Source organism: Scylla paramamosain, chromosome 30 (assembly GCF_035594125.1).
Source record: "Scylla paramamosain isolate STU-SP2022 chromosome 30, ASM3559412v1, whole genome shotgun sequence".
In the NCBI taxonomy this organism is placed as follows: domain Eukaryota; kingdom Metazoa; phylum Arthropoda; class Malacostraca; order Decapoda; family Portunidae; genus Scylla; species Scylla paramamosain.
This window is the reverse complement of record NC_087180.1, coordinates 3,360,896-3,375,685: the sequence shown is the minus strand read 5'-3', so window position 1 is coordinate 3,375,685 and position 14,790 is coordinate 3,360,896. Positions and strand designations below refer to the sequence as shown.

The following is a 14,790-nucleotide window of genomic DNA, read 5'->3' as shown; positions in this document are numbered from 1 at the left end:
TTAAAATTGTGTAAGTGTGTATTTTGCTCTCACATCTGGAGTGATGCAGCAGAGCAGTGCCATCACATTTTAAAACTGTGTGCATGTGTTTAGTCCTCACATTTGGTGTGATGCAGTGGTGTGACATGATTAAAGAAGAAGTCTTAAAGCTGAAGTGAAAAAATCACACAAAAGAGGGAGAACAATGCAAAAACAAACCATACTGATTTCATGGATTTCTGAAGGTACAAGTGACTGGAAAATAGTGAAAGAACTGAGTGATGCGTAACTGAAGTATGACTTCATGGAAAAAATAAATACCTGGACTTGGAAATTATGTTCCATTTCCTAAGTGAAAGAAAAAAAATAAGAAAAATGTGATGGAATGCGAGAGACCAAGAGAGAAAACAGGTGAAGCATAGAAGAGGATGAAGAGTAGGTCTCTTGTTTAATTTCTTTACATAACACTTCATTTTGTAACACAACTCTCCTCTCTCTCTCTCTCTCACACACACACACAAATGAGAGAGAGAGAGAGAGAGAGAGAGAGAGAGAGAGAGAGAGAGAGAGAGAGAGAGAGAGAGAGAGAGAGAGAGAGAGAGAGAGAGAGAGAGAGAGAGAGAGAGAGAGAGAGAGAGAGAGAGAGAGAGAGAGAGAGAGAGAAAACAAGCTTTCATTCTGTTCTTTCCAATTTCTTTCCTTTTTAAATTTTTTCTCCTTCATTCAAAGGTTTCTTTACATACACCAGTAAATACTCTTCCATTTTCTTTAATCTTAATGTTCTTGCCAGTGTACTCTTGGTTGCAGCTTGTAAACTGTAGCCAAATCTTATCAGTTGCCATTTTCCTGCAGTGTAAGACCCTGAATTATGTGACTTTTTTGTGCCTCATCCTCAAAATGTGTCCTCTTCTTTGTCATTTAATTTTTCTACACAACTTTAATCGCAGTTTTACTCTCTCCCTTTTTATTTTCAATGTTATATTCTCTTGCTTTTTTTTCACAAAGAATTATACTTTTCTTCTACTCTGCCACATCTATTAGAAAGTTTTCATGGTTCTTCAAGGTTTCTATCACTTCTTTCTTGATGTTTTAACAGTTTCATCATCTTGCTTCATAATGCCCATTAAGACCACTTTAGTGTTCTCATTTTCTCCCTTCACCACAGAAACAGTCTGCCTCTCAGCCTGCCTTTCTGCTAATGAGCATTTTGGTTTCAGGCCTTTGCCATTCTTTCTCAATTTGTTCATTTTCCTTTTTAATTCATCCTTTTCCTTTTTTCCAGTTTTCAATATTTCACCTCTCTGTGGCTGTCCAGAATCTTTTGAAGACTTTGTAGCATTTCTTTCAATTCCTCCATCATTTGTATTAAGCCCATTTTTGTTTTTTACCTCTATCATTTCTCATCTTCATCATCCTACAGAGTAGCTCTCTTAGACATCCTTTCATTGATTCTAATATGCTGAGCCTATAAATCTTTAGGTGTTACTTTAGAGTCATTGCCGTTGTTTATGTTGTTTATACTGGTAACATAAAAATTTACTATTTTACTAAAGACCCACACCACTCAGGCTTAGCAAATATATATTTCTTGGCTGCTTCATGGCTGTTGCCTGTTGTTGCATGATCCTAAAGCAAAATATCACTAATTTGCAAGAAAAAAGTTTGCTTGCATGTGTATTTACCTAATTATGACATATGGGAGAGGAGCTTAGCTCACACTGTCCCATCTCCATAACTGTTTTTATCTAACTTTTCATTAAAGTTATGAATATTTCTAGCACACACCACTTCCCCCCAGCCCATTCCATGCCCCAATGCTTCTATAAGGGAAGCTAAACTTCTTTATGTTCCTTCTGCAGGTGGTTGGTTTTATTTATTTTTTTCATGTCCTCTTGTTTCCCTTTTGTTCATTACAAATAGATCTATCTAGTTTTTCCATCCCACTCAGTAACCTATAAAGTATGTCACCTCTCTCTTGTCTCCTTTCCAAGCTTGGGAGTTGCATCCTAGCTTGTTGCTTCTCACATGGCAGATATTGCAATTTTGGTATCATCTTGGTTGCTGCTCTTTCTATGCCTTCCAACTTTCTTATGTGCTTTTTTTAGTGTGGTGACCAAATTACAGTTACATATTCTAATCTATTTTTTTTTTTTTATGTAGGAGGAACACTGGCCAAGGGCAACAAAAATCCAATAAAAAAAAAGGCCCACTGAGATGCCAGTCCCAGAAAAGGGTCCAAAGCGGTAGTCAAAAATTGAAGGATAAGTGTCTTGAAACCTCCCTCTTGAAGGAATTCAAGTCATAGGAAGGTGGAAATACAGAAGCAGACAGAGAGTTCCAGAGTATCAATGTATCATTGTGGTGATTATTTTTCTCATTATTTCTTCATCTACATAAGCAACGGCAACTCTTATATTTCATCTCATTTGTTATCTTACTAATGTTTTCTGGTGGTAATTTCTCAGAGAATATCACTCCCAGATCTTTTTTCTCTGTTGCCTTATTAATCGTTTCATTCCTCATCTTACTTATAATTGCACTTTCTGTTTCTTTTCCCAAACTCCATCTTTTTACACTTTCCAGAGTTAAATTCCATTTACCATCTGTTGCTCCACTTCCACACCTTGTCTAGATCTCTTCTAGATTCTTCACAATCTTCAATTTCCTTCACTCTTCTCATAAGTTTTGCATCATCAGTGAAAAGACTCACATAACTGGATACCTTCTCTACCACATCATCTATATACACTGCAAACATCATTGACCCTTGGGCTATCCCACTTAATACTGGACTTCACACTGATGTCTGTTCCCTTGTTACTGTTTGCATGTTTTTTTTTTTTTTTTTTTTTTTTAATCCTCCATCCACTCCAGCACTCTTTCATTTACACCACTTACCTTCTCCAGTTTCCATAAAGGTCTCGTATGTGGCACTTTATCAAAATATTTTCTTAAATCTAAGTAAATGCAGTCTGCCCAACCATCTCTTTCTTGTATCGTATCAATCACGCGAATAACAATACAACAAATAGGTAAGACAAGATCTTCCCTTTCTAAAACCAAATTGAAAATTTGTAAGGATTTTGTTATCTTCCAAAAATTTGGTCCATTTGTTTTTTATTATCCTTTCACATATTTCTGCTACCATACTTGTCAGCAAAACTGGTTTGTAATTTAGTGGATCTTGTGTGTCCCCTCCTTTTCCAATCCTGTGGGAATATTCCTTCATTAATAGAGGTACATACGATGGTATGTAATTTATTATTAAGCTGGTTACTGCATTCTTTTAATACCCATCCTGACTCTCCATCTGGTCCTATGGCCTTTCTCACATCTAAAGTTTTGGTGATTTCATTAATTTCCTGCACTGTTACTTGAAATTCTCCCTTTTTTTATTTTCTTGTATGTCCAGTGGCATTCTCCTTTGTAAAAACTTCCTTTAAGTTCTTATTCATCACTTCTGCCATCCCTTTTGGCTCCTCATATACCACTTCATCCACCCTTAGTTTTCCTATGCACACTTTGCTTTTCAGTTTGCCATTCACATGTCTATTGAAGAGTTTGGGCTCATGCTTACACTTGTCTATTATATCTTTTTCAAACTGTCTTTGTTCATCTCTCAGGATCTTCATGTAATCATTTCTTGCTTGTTTGCAATTATTCCATAGGTTAATTCTTTTACTTTTCCTACACTTTTTCCATAAATCCTCTTTTGTCCTTTTTGCAGCTTCATATCTTTTATTAAATCATGAATTTTTATCAACTATTATTGTCTGCCTTTTAGGCACAAACTTTTCTCCTTCTTTGTATATTTTAAGAAACTCATCCCACTTCTCTTGGATCCCTGTGGCCTTATGGAACACATCCCATCTCTCTCTTCTTGGAGAGAGAAAAAAAAAAAAAAAAAAAAAAAAAAAAAAAAAAAAAACTCACATTATCAAACTTTGCCTTACTGTAGTTTAATCCCCCAGCATGGTGTTCTTCATTTCTTTCACCCTCTGTTTCCTCATTTATATTGAGTTCTATGGTAGCACCGTCACTTTTGGCTAACGGACACCATCTGAACATTCTCAGTTCCTTCTGGTTCCTTGCTAAATAATAGATCTAGTCTCGATGTCTCTCCATCTTTTCCAAATCTTGTAACACCTTTTATCCATTGTGTTTATACATTATCCATTGACAGATATAATAATTTATTTCCTTAAAATGATCTTGTTCCCTCAGTGTACCACTCTTCCCAGCACACTTCCTTATAGTTGAAGTCTCCCATCATAATCACTTTATTACCACTTAATATTTTCTCTAGCCAATTCTTTGTGTCTTTTATTATTTCTTCATGTTCTTTTGACCAGGCATTGGTTTTGGATGGCATATAAGTCACTATGAATTGTCTCTTTTTGCCTTGTATATTTCCACTCCAATTTTTAATGCCTCTGCAAATCCATTGCCACATTCTATTTCAACCACTTTTAAGATTTTCTTAACCAAAAACATCACTCCTCCTCCTTTCTTATTCATTCTACTTCTTTTTCATAAGCTGTATCTATTTTGTCCAATGTTATTTACTTCTTCTAACAAATCTTATAATCTTATTTATGTGAGGCCCATTATATCTGGACTTTCCTCATTTAAATATACATTTAACTCCCTTAATCTTGAGATGAGGCCATTAATATTAGTGCATGCCACATTCCATATGTTTTTTTTTTCTCCTTAACTTGTTTTCCTGTTCTCCCTCCTGTTCAGATACCACTTCCCCACTTTGATGTCTAAAACTCTCCAACAGAATACTGTGAAACCTCGGTTCTTGAACTTAATTCGTTCCTGAATGCCGTCTGAAATCTGAAATGTTTGAAAACTTAAACTATTTTCCCTACAGGAATTAATGTGAAATGGATTAATCTGTTTCAAGCCACTGGGCTACACTGTCTTAGCAGCTTATGACAGATGCTCCCACAGCCAAGATGGCTGCTTCATAACATCTCCAGCTAACAAATTATTCATCCAGAAAGAATGTAGTGAATGAACTTAGTGACAAAACTCATCAGAAGATACTGTTTAAACCCATCTAGTGAGGGAAGCCTTACAGAGGTACACAGAGAGAGGAGTAACCCACTTACCGCCAAAATGAGGGTGATCATAACAATCAGGCATCTTGCAGTTGCGAAAAAATATTGGAAAAGTGGAGTTGTGTAGTAATGATGGCATTGGGGGTCATCAAGAGAGCCACAGGTGGCACAGGATTACTCCTGAGCTCCAAAAACTGTTTGTTTACATCAAGGCTTTTTAACAGGATCACATTTACCTTATTTCAAAAATTGAATTACTGTCTTACACTCTGTGTCTTTCCTCCAAATACATAAAAATGAAGCAAATATCCATAGAAACTATAAATTAGTAATAAATGGCAGCTTTTGCTATATCTTTTAATATTTTAAATCAAGTAACTTTGTTCTAGAACCAAATTATGGTACCACAACTGAAGCAATAATGACATCAAAATTATAATGAAATCAAAATGTATTTCCTTCTCTCCTCAATTTTTGCCTTTGCTTCCTCCCTTAGCTTAATTAGCTCTTCCATTTCCTTTTCATTTAAATCTCTACTCAGCCATACATTTTTTGTTACCTCATCGTTAGCTAGGCTCCAGGCCCTGCCAGAGCCTCCTCAGCATCTTTCTGCAATATGAATTTGATTCTTATGGGTCTGTGCCTTTCAACTATGAGTTTCCCTACCCTGTGATATTTTTCTACTTCATTTACCAGACATCTTCCCTCCACTTGTACCTTTCCCATCACTTTGTTTACTACCTCTGTTAGCTCTTTCTCTCTCACTGCTTTGTTGATCTCCTTATTTTCTTTAATCTCTAAGACAATAATGCATTTCTTTTTATCAGTTTTCTTTTTTATCAATCCCTTACATGGGATTCGTTACTCTTGATAATTTTCATCATCTTTTGTGTTATTTTGGCCTGATTTAATTGTTCCTCACAGCTGCCTCAAAGCCCACATGAACAGACTAGGCCTGACAAACACCCCTTGGTACATGTCAATGCATAGTCCCTGGCTAGCTAGGCTGCATCTGCCAGGTCTGAGTTGCCAGTTGTACATTTTTCTTGGAGCTTGCAGTCTTATTGCATCAGGTATGGATACTACTCTCTCTCTCTCTCTCTCTCTCTCTCTCTCTCTCTCTCTCTCTCTCTCTCTCTCTCTCTCTCTCTCTCTCTATATATATATATATATATATATATATATATATATATATTTTATGTGTGTGTATTTACATAGTTGCATTTGTCTAGTTGTATGGTACAGGGAACAAGCCAAAGCTCCTTTTGTCCTGTCTCCATAACCATATCTATCCAGTTTCTCTTTAAACATGTGAACACTGTTTGCCAGAACCACCTATTCCTTCAAATCATTCCAGATTTCAATAGTTCGATATGGGAAGCTGTATTTCTTGATGTCGCTTGAGCATCCACTCTCCTTTATATTCTTCCTGTGTCCCCTCATCTGTATCTCTCCTTCCTCCATCTGTGGTACCAAGTCATTTCTGTCTATTCTTTCTATACTGTTTACTAGTTTGTACATTATCAGGTCTCCTCTTTCTTTTCTCTCTTGTAGAGTTGGTAATTCTATCTCTTCAAGTCTTTCTTCATAGCTTAAGTCTTTCAATTCTGGTACCATCTTAGTCGCTATCTTCTGTATTCTTTCCAGTTTCCGTATAGCTTTTTTTATTCAAAAACAAAATCTCTCATTTCTGTGTTTCTGGTTCCCAATTTCAACCTAATTATTTCAGCACTTTCCTTTCCATAGCTGACTCTTCTCACTTTTTGGTTCTTCTTAGTCATTAATGTGATTCCACCATTTTGCTTACCATTCCTGTTTTTTAATCAAATATCATACTGTCCATTCCAAATGCTGTCCAGCAATAGTTGACCACTGAGTTTAGTTTTTGTTATTCACATTACATCAGGCTTAAACTCCTCTAGGTAATCATTTAATTTCGTGATCACTGAGATGTTTAAACTCCTCTAGGTAATCATTTAATTTCGTGATCACTGAGATAAATCCATTCGTGTTGGTATATGCCACTTTCAGTTTTCCTTTTCTTCCTCTTCTCTTTCATGTACCATTTCTGCAGTCTCATATATTTCTCTCATGTATGTCTCTGTATTCTTTCCAGTACATCTTTTTTTCTATGTGGAGCCCAAACTACTGCTGTGTATTCCAATTTAGGTCGTATCATGCTTGTTATAATTTTCTTCATCATTTCTTTATCTAAATAGTTAAACTGTATGTAGTCAAGCTGTATGTAGAGCTGAATATTCTGTTTATTTGCCTTTCAGGTGAGAATGTGTCCTGGATCATTACTCCCAAAACTTTTCCTCATTACTTTTTGTTATTATTTCTCTTCACATTTTTAAAAATTCCATGAAAGTCTCTTTTTACTTTTCATATTTCCAACACATGGCATTTTTTTGGTATTAAACTCTAGTTTCCATCTTTGGCTCTATGCATGTATCCTTTTGTAACTCCTTGGAGTCATTTTCATCTTTTATTATTTTCATTATTTTTGCATCATCAACATAAAGGTTTATATAACTATTTAGATCCTCTGCATTATCAATCACATATACTCGTATTTGAAACATTATAGGTGCCAACACAGATCCTTGCAGTACCCCACTTGTCATTTCATGTCAACTTGAATTAGTGTCTGACTTCTGTTCTCATTTCCCTCCCTTGTAAATAATCCATCTCAATGCTGATCCCTTTAGTCCTTCTTCATTCTCTAACTTCCACATAAGGTTTTTGTGGGGAATTTATCATATGCTTTTTTGAGATCCAGGCATACCACATCAACCCATCCGTCCCTCTCTTGCACTCTATCTATTACTCTCATATAAGAGCTCAATAGATTTGTGACACAGGATCTCCCTTTTCTGAATCCAAATTGCTTTTCTGTAATTAGCTTTTCATCTTCTAAATATTGCACCCATCTATTTTCAATTACTATTTCACAAAGCTTGGTTACAATACTTGTTGGTGACACTGGTCTGTAATTTAATGGTTCCATTTTATTTCCCCCTTTGTATACTGGCACTAACTATGTTCTTTTCCATTCCTTTGGTACTTTTCCTTCTTTCAATGAGCTGTTAATTATATCCCATATGGGTTCCTCCATTTGTTCTCTGCATTCTTTTACTTGATCTGGTCCCATAGCTTTTCTGATATCCAGCTCTTCCAGCAGTTTCTTGATTTCTTGTTTCTTTACTTGTATTTCCTGTATTCCCTCATTCTATGATACCACTTTCGGTGCCACAAAATCGTTTTGTAAACACAGACTGAAAACTTCCATTCATTAGTTCACTCATCTCCTCAGTATTTTCATAAATTCTTCCTTCTCTTTTTAACTTGTTTATATCATCCCTATGTTTCATTTTTCCATTTATGTACCTGCAGAAGAGTTTGGACTCTTCCTTGCATTTTCTTACTATGTCACTTTCAAAATTTCTTTCTTCTTCTCTTCTTATTATATCATATTCATTCCTTGCCTTTCTGTATTTTTGCCAAGTATTTGTGTTCAGTTGTCCCATCATCTTCTTCCATCCCTTATCCTTTTTCTTTTTTGCTTCTACACACATGGCATTATAACATTCATACTTCCCAATTTTCACTTTATAACATGTCACAAACTGTTGCACCCCCTATCTATACTTACTCAAAAATATCTCATATTTTCCTTGCACTACTTTACCTTCAAACAGCTCTTTCCAGTTCATTTTTCCATAAAATTTATTAAGCTCTGCAAAGTTTGCCTCAGCAAAGTTCTGTCTCCCATTTCCGTATTATTCTTTCCTGTGCAACACTGTTTTCTCCTGTAGTACTGTTTCTATTATCACATGATCGCTTCTTCCCACTGGACTCAGACAACATATACTTGGTCTACTTCCTGGGGTTTTGTAAACACTAAGTCCAACTGTGATGGTTCTTCTCCTCAGTATCATGAAGACTTGTTCACCAATTGTCTCACTGTATTCACCATCATGGTATGTATAAGTTCTTTGCTCCATGACCCAAGATTTTCTTTCACTTCCACCTCCTCTCAGTTAATTTCTTTAGTACTGAAGTCACCGATTACGAGCACTTTGTTACTTTTCCTTATCATTTGCTCTATATTATTTCTTCTTTCTAGTTGCATAGTTTTATATCTATTGCCTCCCATGCATTAGTTTTTGATGGTATGTATGTCACAATAACTTTCCTTATTTCACTTCCTTTGATCTTAATCACAACAAAGTTCTGCTATTCCATCACCATATTCCACTTCCTTAACAACAATATCCTCTTTTACCAATATCATCAGTCCTCCTCCTCCCTTTTCTTTTGTCTCTCTTCCTTTACAAATCTCATCTTTATTTCCTCTTTTAGTTTGGTTTCTGTTAAACATACCATGTCTGGTTTATTGTTCTTTAGATAGTCTTTAAGTTCCGATTGGCTCAACACCAAACCATCTATATTTTTATACATAATTTTTAAGATTCCACTTGGTGATCTTCTGTGGCACCTTTGTGCCACCATCTCATATCCACACTTTCATGTCCACTTTCATCTCCACAACTTTCCAAATGAAACTTCTCACCTGTTCCTGTGTTCTCTCCTTGTTTTTCGACTGGGCCTCTACTCTCAGCTCATTCTTCTTCTGTCTTCTTCATTCATGTCTCTTTTTTACCTATATTCTCCTCATTCCTTCTACTTTTGCCAATTTTTCCTGTTCTTTGTAACATATGTTCTGGTGCTGTTTGTGACATGAATCTTATTTTCATTGATCTTGTTTCATTTTTGTAGTACTTTCCAATCCTATAAACCTCTTCAATTTGTTCAACTATCTCCTCTCCTTCCCCTGCCACTTCTGCTATAATTTCCTTAGCCCCTTTTATCTCTTCTTTCTCTCTAGCTATTTTCATGGGTAGGTTCTTCTTGACCCCAAATACCACCACACACATCTTTCTCTGTACCGTGTCTCTCACAAGATTCCTTTTTTCCTTTATTATTTTAATCACTTGCTTTTTCCATATCCTTACTGTATCTCTGTTGCTGTTGCCTTATTATCTCCTCCATATCCACCTTTTTTTGTTGTTCTCTCTCTTCTTTCCAACATTTGACTTCCTCTGTCACTAATTCTTTTACTTTTCCAACCTTAATCTCTCCCTCTTGTAAAGCTTTCTTTAACTCCCCATTCTCTTCCTTGAGTTTCTTGATTTCTTCACAGTATTTCTTGTTTAAGTTCACTATTTTTGTCACCTCTTCTTTCAGTTCTTTGTTTTTTTTTTCTTTTTCCATCTCCCTCACCTTCATCTCTCTTATATCACTTGATATCTTTTTTACATCGTCACCACCCACCTCTCTCTCTTTCTTCCACGTCTTTATTATCACTGCTAAGTTATGTATTTCTTCTCTTATTTTCACATTTCCTTCTTCAATTTTCCACATTCCTTTATTTGTATGAGCTACACTCAGGTCCTCATCCCTGAATCCTTTGAAAAACATTTACTGTGCCAGCTGCCATCTTCCCTGTTAATATCACTGACAATGTTTACCTTTCACTACTCCCCACATTTCACCCTTTCAGCCACTTCCCGATTTACACTTCATTTCCCCTGCACTCACACATCACACAATTCCCTATAATGGAGACAGGACTCAAACTTGGCCCCCCCAGTACAACCAAAACCTAGGTAGATCCTTGGAGTTGCTGTGGATGTGTCTGATCAGCTGGGCATCTGGACAGTGTGTGTGTGTGTGTTTGTGTGTGTGTGTGTGTGTGTATGTGTGTGTGTGTGTGCATATGTTTTGGTGTGAGTGCATGTGCATGTGGATGTGGATTCCTTGGCCTGACTGTCTCTCTCAATGAAGATAACAACCATGTATACAGACTGATACATGCATATTTCCTTTCTTAAATAAAGATGCCCATTTAATGTCTGTAAGCTTACCTTTGTGCTCAGTGCCTTCAGTGGTGATGTAGGTATCTTCTGGTAGGAATCTGTATGTTGCCTCTGAGACATGCACCTGACCAGGTTGTCCTGTTGACTCCATCTCATTGGCCAGTGTAACATCATTTGACCACACATCAAACTTGAAACGCTTTGTTCCCACAATGCCACATAGTACCTGGCAGGTATTGGAAATTTATTAAATTGCTAGTATTATCATCAACAAAACTATAAGAAATTTACAAAACTCTTGGTCTTGGTTGTCTCTTCTGGAAATTTTGGTGAAACCTTTGCTTAGACATATCCAAAACTCTTGATACAGTTAGGAACAAAGCTTTGATTTCCTTACTACCTTCCTACAGCTTCTATTCTTCTCTCTATAAATTTATCTCAAGTTTCCTTTCTGACCATTCCATTGTTGCTGTGATAAACAGTCACGGTTCTTCTCCTAAGTCTCACCTACTTTCTTTCCATTGTTTATCAATGATCTAAACCAAACTTCTAGTCCCATCCACTCCTACACTGATGATACTACCCTGCACTTTTCCATGTCTATTCATAAATGTTCAACCCTTCAGGAGTTAAACAGCTCATGCAGGGAAGCCACAGAATGCCTGACCTCTGATCTCTCTAAAATTTCTGATTGGGGCAGAGCAAATTTGGTATTGTTCAATGCCTTAAAAGATCAATTCTTCCATCAATCAACTCAACATAACCTTCCACACAACTATCCCCTCTTCAATGACACTCAACTGCCCGCTCTTCTACAATGAACATCCTCGCTCTGTCTTTAACTTAATCTAAGCTGGAAACTTGACATCTCATCTCTAGCTAAAATAGCTCTTATGAAGGCAGGCATTCTGAGTTATGTACGAGTATACCAGTTTTTCTCACCCCTCCCCCCCAACTGCTAACTCTGTACAGGGGCCTTATCTGTTCATGTACAGAGTAAGTGACTTTCCATTTCACCTTAAACTTTATTACCTTACCAGATATAAGCTGTATCAATCACCTTGCCTGTGTGGATGCCCACTCTCATGTTGATATCTTCATTGGTAGCAGTGTCAAAGTCCTGGATGGCATCAATCATGGAGAGACCCATGTTCACACAGCACTGAGCATGGTCTGGCTTGGGTTCAGGGCAACCACTCACACCATAGTAACAATCACCCAAGGTGCTGATCTTCTCACAACCACTTCTCTTGCCGATTATGTCAAACCGACCAAACAAGTTGTTGAGGAGTCCAACTAGCTGATCTGCAGTCTAATTTGTAGATGAACATTACAATAAAGAAATGCATATGGGTAAAGATTATTTTATATATCAATTATTAATTTTGTGCACTATTCCTCAACAATACCTGTATCAAGAAATTTCTCATCATGCACAATGTATGAAATACACTTTGATGATAATCCAAAAATTGTGTGAAGTGTATTTGTGCACAAAGAATACACTGGTATTACAAGGAATGTTAAGGAATCTAACTAATTTCATCTTTGTGGTGCATTTCTGAAAGTGACATTCCTTTGAGATAAAAGATATCTGATCAAAGCCTGATGCTTAAATTTTTCCATTTTCAAGTAAATCATGAACATTATTCAATTAGAAATTCTGCAAATATAGAACAAAACTGATTAGAAGCATGAAAATGATTACTAATAATAAAGCAGAGTGGTAGATAGTAAAGAATATAACTTAACATGCCAAGCTACTAATTTTTGGGTAAGGCTCTGAACTTTTCAGTTATCCCTTATAACACATAGCTAATTTTATATATGTATAAGGATGATCCATGAGACTATCCCCTTTCCAACATGGACTGATGAGGATAAAAGTGTGAATGGTGTGCATGAGTCTATTGGAAGTATCATTCCAACAGGGAAATTAATGGTGATGGGAATTAGTTCAATAAAAGTATAACAATCCACCATAACAAGCAAATGAGGATCAATGATAATCTGGGTTGAGCGGATTCATCATCCTGGAGCAAACTGATATCAATCCGCTTGGTAAGCGGGGAGTTAGTCACTTCATACAGCAGTCAAATAAACATACCTGCTCTTTCATCCAAGTCAGACTCCAGCCAGTGCTCAGTTTGTATCAACGCTCCTTCTCAACCCACTACTACCTTGGCGGACTTTCTACTCAAACTCCAGCAAAGTACTCTGTTTAGTCACAGGCCTGTGTGCTGATAGGTATTTAGCTACTTGTGTGTCTGCCTAACCAAAGAAAATTCTATGACCTGGCCTTAGCCCATATATACTAAGTAGCCATAAGTGTGTGGTGCTTTGTCAGCACTATCCTGTGTGGGATTGCCAGCCAGGTATATAGACAGATAGATGATTCTCATGGCATCTTTCCCTCTGGCTGTTCCTCTGTGTGATCCTGTTGCTTTAAGAAAATAGCTTATGGAAAACCCAAATTTTTAACCTAAAGAGAGGAAATACTGAAAGAAATGACTTGTAAATACTATGTTTTCAAATCTATACAATATCTAATGTGTTTCTTACAGCCTAATGTGGAGACAAGATATGACAAAAACTTTAGTCCTATAAACTATGACAAAAAGTATTGCATGTGCACACACACACACACACACACACACACACACACACAAACAAACCTTATTAGAGCTCATCCTAGTGAAGCCTACAATGTCTGCAAAGAGGATGCTGACATTGTCCATGCCATTCATGTTGAAGGGCCGGAAGAGCGATGTTAAGTCATTGGTGGTGCGACGGCGAGGAGACACCTGCTGCTGGACCACCAGGGATAAGAGGAGTGACAGAGGTACTCAGATATAGGAGAAAGTAAATTCTACACTAGAAAACAAATGTGTATATAGATACACTCAATATATGAAGGAAGACTTCAGCTCTGAAAATAAGTCACATCAAAACAAGGGATACTCTTACTTATCCTAAAAATGTATGCAATTTCTTGCTAGGATTCATATGGTACATGAGCAGTAAATGTATATGAGATAAAAATAAACAGTATCCCCTCAAGTTTCATGCTTGCTTTCTTCTCAAGGCAAAACTCAAGGACTGTAAAACTCAGGGTTTTGAAAACACTGAAAAACAGTTATCTATTCTGGATGCATGGCCTAAAACTATATGTGCAGTAATGCAGCACCATTGCATCTAGAACTGTGTGAATGTGTGTTTTGTGCTCACATTTGATGTAATGAAGTAGTGCAAAGTTTGGCACAACTGCCAAACTGTGGGGCATTTCACAGTAGTGAAACGCCCCACATGTTTGTGTATTTCTTCACAATGACATGACATCATCACCAGCCTTCCTCTCATCCCATCTCTTGTATGCAAGCTGGAGTGACAAGTGTTGTGGCTAACAAGTGGTTTATCCACATAAATAATCTGCATGTTCAGGTATGTGAACTGTACATGGAAATATATACACAGTCATCCCTTGTTATCCATGGGATCTAAAGGAGTGGTATGAGTGGAACCACCCCCATACATATGAAGTGAACTCCATAAATGGACAGAAAAGGCCCATATACAGAATTAACAGCTGGGGGGTGAGGAAAACTGGTGGAGATAACTCAGAATGCCTAACTTCATTGAAGTTGTTTTAGCTAGAAATGAGATGTGAAGTTTTTAGTTTAGATTACAAGTAAAAGACAAATCAAGGATATTTAGTATAGAAGTGGGGAACATATAAGTGTCACTGAAAAGGATGGAACAGTTGTCTGGAGGGATGCATCGAGCAGACAGATGGAGGAGTTGAGTTTCTGAGACATTGAACAATACCAAGTTTGCTCTGCCCCAATCAGAAATTTCAGAGA

The 14,790-nt window shown here is 36.8% G+C and overlaps 1 protein-coding gene across 7 annotated transcripts in view; it reads right to left on the bottom strand.

Annotated features, from left to right (window-relative positions):
* The window catches only part of LOC135116168 (adenylate cyclase type 9-like), a 160,914-nt gene that overhangs the window by 75,297 nt on the left and 70,827 nt on the right, over positions 1–14,790 (bottom strand). For 5 of the 7 annotated variants that reach the window (XM_064033444.1, XM_064033447.1, XM_064033445.1 and 2 more), the window contains 3 exons: positions 13,606–13,740; positions 11,991–12,242; positions 10,979–11,156 (listed from right to left, as the gene is read on the bottom strand). In XM_064033444.1, coding sequence (XP_063889514.1) covers positions 10,979–11,156; positions 11,991–12,242; positions 13,606–13,740 — 565 coding nt within the window. The remainder of the gene's footprint in view (positions 1–10,978; positions 11,157–11,990; positions 12,243–13,605; positions 13,741–14,790) is intronic. The other 2 variants (XM_064033441.1, XM_064033443.1) reach the window with 1 other exon arrangement.